This window comes from Oreochromis aureus, linkage group 22 (genome assembly GCF_013358895.1).
Source record: "Oreochromis aureus strain Israel breed Guangdong linkage group 22, ZZ_aureus, whole genome shotgun sequence".
In the NCBI taxonomy this organism is placed as follows: domain Eukaryota; kingdom Metazoa; phylum Chordata; class Actinopteri; order Cichliformes; family Cichlidae; genus Oreochromis; species Oreochromis aureus.
The window spans coordinates 32,645,625-32,652,479 of record NC_052962.1 but is presented as its reverse complement, the minus strand read 5'-3'; the positions used below and the strand labels follow the sequence as shown (position 1 = coordinate 32,652,479).

The 6,855-nt window shown below is 40.2% G+C and overlaps 1 protein-coding gene across 2 annotated transcripts in view; it reads left to right on the top strand.

Annotated features, from left to right (window-relative positions):
- The first annotated feature begins 3,385 nt into the window (after positions 1–3,385).
- LOC120435676 (C-type lectin domain family 4 member M-like) overlaps positions 3,386–6,855 on the top strand; it is a 9,465-nt gene continuing 5,995 nt past the window's right edge. The window contains exons 1-2 of one of the 2 annotated variants that reach the window (XM_039605506.1): positions 3,386–3,593; positions 5,230–5,319. In XM_039605506.1, the coding sequence (XP_039461440.1) occupies positions 3,467–3,593; positions 5,230–5,319 (217 nt within the window). In that variant the 5' untranslated portion in view covers positions 3,386–3,466. The remainder of the gene's footprint in view (positions 3,594–5,229; positions 5,320–6,855) is intronic. The other variant, XM_039605505.1, reaches the window with a different exon arrangement.

The window sequence follows — 6,855 nt, the reverse complement described above, 5'->3', positions numbered from 1 at the left end:
GTTGTGTGAAATGTGCAGCTGCTAATAAAGAAGGGGGGAGATTTCTCTGTGTATTTAGCAGGTGGAACTATGGTGGTTGGCCCCACACTTTCCAGAATTGTGTGATATTCTGGAGCATTTGTGGGCAAACAGTAAATATTATTTGGGGAAAATGAACAAAGGTTGTGACTCTTAAGTCTGATTTTAGACCATGTAAGCATCATTTATTAATTAAAGCCAGAATCAGTGACTGCAGGAGGGTGGGGTGGGGGGGAACACTACCAGGTATCATCCCTCTGGGGGTGATATTTTGTGTGTTGATGATTTAAAAGCAGGCCTGCAAGATTGGAAGTAAAAGCGCTATAAAATACTTTAATTGAGGTGAGCTTCTCTAGATTACAATGGGCTTCTGAGGAAATTCACCTACCTAGGACTCTGACCATATGAGATGGTAAGTCCTGTGTTTAAAAGGATTGTAGCGATTCAATCCATTTCAAAAGCAATAAGAATTGTTCTTATTTTTTTAATATTGCTGCCAGTGGATACTTACATTCGTGTGCTGGGGGAGCAGCACAGCAAAAAAAAAAAAAAAAAAAAGACTCATCCAGGCTGGAAAGACTAACCATGCTGACTCTGTGGTCAGCATGAAGCAGGACACTGGTGATAGTGACAGAGAAGAGGACATTAAAGAAACTGTTGGACATTATGGACAATGCTGGACAACCTCTGCACACAGTCATAAACAACCAGAGGAGTCTGTTCAGCGACAGGTTGCTTCTCCCAAAGTCAAAAACCAACAGACTTAAAAACTCCTTTGTCCCACACGCCATCAAACTGTTTAACTCCTCTCTGGAGGGGAGAGGGAGGGGAAACAGGAGGACAAAGGAGGGGGAAACAACTAAGCTGTAGTGCCCTTTTCCTCTGTGCCCTTTTTCTATATTCTGTTCTACTGTTAATATTGGAAGGAAAGGCAGGAGAGACACTTTAAAAGCCTGTTCTGCTTCTATGTGTCTTACAATTGAATTCATAACACATGATTAAACAGTACATATTGTAAATAAATTAGATAAATGTTATTTAAAAAAATGCCAACCATACAGTCAAATCTGGTGGAGTTTAAGTACCTTAATTTTCTTTTCTTTTTTTTTTTCTTTTTTTTTGCCCGTCCCGTTTGGTACTTTTGCCATCAGAATTATTGTCTAAAGGCAAAGAAAGATGCCCAACGGATTTACTTTACCAAATGGACCATCCCAGCCTTGCCGTATTGGTCTATTTGATTCACCTTTGCTTTTATTGTATATTTTATTTTCATTTGCTGAACATGGGACAGACTTGACTGTGGAAAAAAAAAAGGGAGAAAAAAGAGGGAAAGAAAAACAGCGGGGAAGAGGGACGGTGATAAGGGGCAAAAACCAACAAAACAAACAGACAACAAATACATATATCAATCACCTGGATCACCTGTTGAGAAAGAAAAAAGAGAAAACAAGCAAAGAAAAAGAGAGCAATATAATAAACAACATCATTGCGATGATCTATGTGAATATAACAGTAAATACTAAATTTTAAATATTATTGTACAGCACGTAAGATTGACAGTGCACAGTGTGCTTTGAGGTAGGAGCCAAAGAAGACCAACAGAGGGGCAACCGCGCCACTATCCCAGAAAGAGCTGAGGAGAGTCCCAGATGAGGGGTCACTCAGCAGCCGCGGAGCAGAAGCCGGGGGGGGGGGTTGCAGTGACGTGCCCGTGAGCTCCGCCAGCAGCCAGTTGTGCCAGTGTGACCGAGCCCCAGGCCGAGAGGCTGAGGGCACCCCACCCCCGAAGTGGCCCGAGCGAGCCCCAGGCTCCAGGCCCCGACAAGCAGCCACCAGGAGTGAGCCGGTGTGTACCTGGACGCCCATCCCCGGACACAAAGAACCACCAATGCACCGATGTCTGAGGGCGTCTGCCACTGGCAGGGGGAGTGGTGGGGGGAGATAGACCTCCATACCTTGGAGGGCCTGAGATGTCCCCAGAGAGGTGGCGTCTGATACCCGACCTGACACATAGACACAAACCAACAGGCACACACAGATACAAACATCCATTCCCACCTTCATGCTCTCATATGCAAATACTCAACACTCACCCAACGTGGAGACAGACATAAAGAGACGCTGTACACACAATCACACTCCCCAAGCGTACTCTAAGTTCCAGGTCTAGGTACCCTTGCCCCTGGAGGGGGAAACTGCACCCAGACCCAGTACCTTAATTTTCAACTTCTGTTCAGGAACCTCAAGAGAATCCCAGTAACAGACTGAAACTGAACCAGTGACCTTGTGCATGTAATTCAAATGTGTAAACCACAAACTACACCAGAAATTCAGTATGAAACTCTCTTCATTTAAACAATTCCAGCATTTAAAAGTTATTTAACTGAACTTTTAATCATTTCAAATGTTGTTAGATTCATCCATCTGTTTTCTTACCCAGTTGTCCAGCTTAGGAGGCAGGGTACAGGTCACCAGTCCAGCACAGTGAGATGGACAACCCCACACTCTCACAGCTACACCTATGACTAACTCCCCAGTTAACCTACATAGGTTAACTGGGGAGTTAACCCAGTTAACCTACATAGGTTAACTGGTGATTTACTTAGGTTACCTGTGCAGACACAGGGGAAAAGGTGCAAGTTCCCCACAGAAAGGTCTACTGAGGGGGAACAGTGATAAGCAAACAGCACCTTGCTGCGTTTGGTGGTTTCAAAGCTAATGCAACTGACAAAAGTTTACTCTGAAAGCGTTTTGTTGTGTCACAAAGTCTCTACTTCCTCAGTGTTCTTACTTCATTGTAGCTGACTCAATAACTCTTTATACAGTGTTTGCATCACACATTTAAACTTCCAACAAATGCTAAAATACTTTTCTGGCACAATTTAGATTTTGTAAAAGCTTGAAATGTAAAATGAAATAAGGTACCTCGATATATTTCTGTTTTCACCGCAAGCCTTCTTACTGGAGCTGGTAACTATTGCAAATAAATATGAAATGGTCCTGCATTTCCTGTCCTAATAAGTTTGCCATTTATTCAAGCCTGAAGTGGCCATATTTGGATAGAAGTATCCACATGTGGATACGTACATGTTTTTTTAAAGCACAACAGTTGTTATAAAGGAGACTAGTACATTTGGGATGATGAAACATAGGAAAATGTTTTATGCACTTTGTCAGAAGAACCAAATGATGAAGTAGAAATGGACAAAGAGTGAAAATGGGGAGAGAGACAAAACAAAGAGAGGAAAAGAACAGCGAAACAACTTTGGTGTTGAAGGCAGAGTTAGCAGGATGTGGTGAACATCCTGCTTTGTTTGCATCATCTCCATGTTAAGTGTTTCACATTATTTTGAAGTAACATCTTGAAGTTCCTCGATATGCTCAGTTCATTGTAGCCCGACAGAGAAACACACAGGCAGTGCCTCTTGGTCAGACATCTTATCTCAACATGTCTTCCGAACTGGAAACTGCCCCACATTTTAGAGTGAAATACAGCAGTGGGGCCAATGAAAATGGAGAGAAAGAGAAAAGTGAGGTGAAGACGCAGCACCAGGAAGTTAACTTACCAGAAGGTGGTAAGTACAAACTAATGTTCAGGATTCGTGTGTTTGTATTTTTTGTTTTAAAACAACTTGGTCTTTAGTTTGACTAGAAGAACACATCATCTTGTTTTAGTTCCTATGACTATAACCACATGGTCACCTTATGGTAAATTTGTCATAACAGGTTAATTCAATTGAAAGAAAAAATGATGTTTAAAGTCTGTCAACGCTGCTTCATTAATGGTTTCTTTATAGATGGACAAACACAGAAGAAAAGAAGCTGTTTCAGAGCTTTTAAAGTGTGCCTGGGAGTGCTGTATCTTCTGATTCTCGCTGGAATCACGACACGCCGCGAGGAATTTTATTCCAATAAAGGCGGCAGTATTATTTCCACATTAGATATTTTTAAGCAACATTATTTGATGCTGCAAGTCTGCTATTGTTTCCTTCCTCTTCTGACTTCATATTTCCATTTAAAGCAACCCCCTACAGTGTTTCCCCATGTGTGTTACACTGCTTCTGCAATATGACCACTGCTGAGGGTTTTTCTTCTTCTTTAATTGACAATGTAACCAGAGTAGGCGTATCTTCTCTTTATATATCATCATAAACATTGTTTTACAGTCATTTTATTGTTGTAAGTGCACTAAAGAATGCTAAGCTAACCATCTTCCTCATCTGACTCCTGAAGCCTGTACCATAAAGCATTATTTGAGCTTAATGATATAACTTCAAGTTTAGTCTTAAGCTTTAGATCTTGCAAAGGTAGATCACTTCTTACTGGGGTACCACTTGGTTTGTTTGTGATTTGAAATCATTATATACTATGCAACTGCTTACTGACCAATCAGTTCACTGGGAAATAGTGTGACCATGCCTGATCAACATCTATTAGGATCTGTAGGTCCTTATATATTCAAAATGTTTGCTCTTTGCTTGCTCTCCGCAAACAAAAATTTCTGGCACAACTTCACCTGCTTCCAAGGTGCATGGAGAGGATGAAAGAATTCGCAAAGCAGAAACTCCAGCAACACTTGAGGGAAGATGAAAAACTTTAATGAGTGACCAACGCGTTTCGGCTTGTGGCCTTCATCAGGGTCATATTTTTGCTTGCTCTCACAGCATTTAGTCTCAGATTGGAGCTGCACCTGAAGGAATAAGGCTAAAACTAGCAACATCAAACAGACTGTTATTTAAATGGAAATGCATTGTAGTTATAGTCAGTTTATCCTGTGATTAGTGATTCATGAAAATCAAATCTGTGAAACTGATATATCTTCTAACTCACCATTATCATTCATACATCTCTTCTTAATACTACACATACTATACTTTTCCTTTTGAGATACAGATGGTCTGTTTGTGGCAGCTGTTTTTTTCTGCTGTTTAATCTGTCCATATTTTCTAAAGTTGTAGTTTAATCCTCTATGTTAAATATTCTAATCTGCTGTTAACAGACCTGTCCATGTTTGTTATTAGTCATATGCTAATCAATGCTCTTAGTCACTTGCATACACATGCAGGTTAAAGGAGAGCGGTAACAGTGAATAACAAAATTAGTTTAGAAAAAAAATGTGTGATGCTGATTTTTACAATAAAAATATGGCTGTGTTTATAAAGTAGAATATGTAGATGTTTTTAGTTTTTGCTTTGTTTTATTTCTAAGCAGATATTTCAGTCACTTTGGAAAAAGAGCAGCTGCAGAACAAATACAACAAACTGAGCAACAATTACAGCCAACTGCAAACCCAACTTTTAGGTAAGAAAGTTGTGCCTCATGTGCAAATATAGCAGTACTCAGAATTGTATTTTATACTTGTTTTATTAACTATTTTCCTCTTAGGTCATGGAAGTGAATGTATATCAGTTGTAATATACTATTACCAAAAGTGTTCACTGAATTCAGGTGTTTCAATCACTTTCATAGCCACAGGTGTATAAAATCAAACCCCTAGGCATGCAGACTGCTTCTACAAACAGTTTTGAGAGAATGGGTCGCTTTCAGAAGCTCAGCGAATTCCATCGTGGTACCATGTTCAACAAGTCCATTTGAAATTTCCTTGCTACTTAATATTCCAGTCAGCTGTTAGTGGGATTATAACAAAGTGTAAGTGATTAGGAATGACAAACTCAGCCTTGAAGAGGTAGACCACATAAAATCACAGAGCAGGGACAGTAGATGCTGAGGCACATAGTGCACAGAGGTCATCAACTTTCTGGAGAGGTAATCAATACAGACTTTCAAACTTCATGCTTCCTTTAGATTAGCTCAAGAACAGAGCTTTATGGAATGGTTTTCTATGGCCGAGAACCTGGATCCAAGCATTACATTACTAAGCACAATGCAAAAGATATTTTAGACAATTTTATGCTACCAACTTTGTTGGAACAGCTTAGGGATATCCATTCTTGTTAAAAGATGACAGCACCCAAAGTACACAGAGCAAAGTCTCTAAAAACATGGATGAGCGACTTTTGTGTGGAAGAATTTGACTGGCCTGCACAGAGTCCCGACCTCAACCTAAAAGAACGCTGTTGGGGTTATTAAGAGTGGACACTGTGCGCCAAAAAAACAACAAACAAACCTCCAGCTGTTGTAGCTGCAAAGGGTGGGCCAAAATCATACTAGACCCCGTAGATTAAGAATGGGATATCATTCAAGTCCATATCCATGTGAAGGAAGACAATTGACTACTTTTGGCAGTATAGTGTATTAAAAAAGACAGCTGTAGTATGATATGTTGCAGTTGAAAACTCAAACAGATGGGGAGCAACTGTTAATTTGTTTTGTTTGCCCTTCCTGACACAACCCCAAAAGGATTTGTGTCTCTTCCAAGAACTGAACGGGGGATCTTTTACTTATTAGGTGAAGATGTAAACCACTATACTATGGAGCACTTTAGTACTTTAGTTGTTTTTCCCCTTTTCTTCTCAGTTTTTCTTAGTCTTCCTTAAACGACAAGCAGCCTGAGGAGTGTCCAGAAAATTATGTGGGCTTTGTAAATAATTGCACAACTTTCTGTTGAAAACCTGTGATTAGGTGAAATGGTATCCATCCAACATTTGATGGACCAGCTCTCATTTCTAGAAATCTTTTAACACACACACCCCTCCACCCCCCAAAAAATATGACTGTACAGAGTTGGGACCAGGAAGCCAGACTGCAGTCTTATATGTGTCTCTGCAGCTTACAACAGCCCTGTTCAAGTTTTATTGACCAAAACATTCATACATATGGTGCTTTTAACACAAAAGTACTGCACGGTGATTTTCTTTTCACATTACTGAATTATTC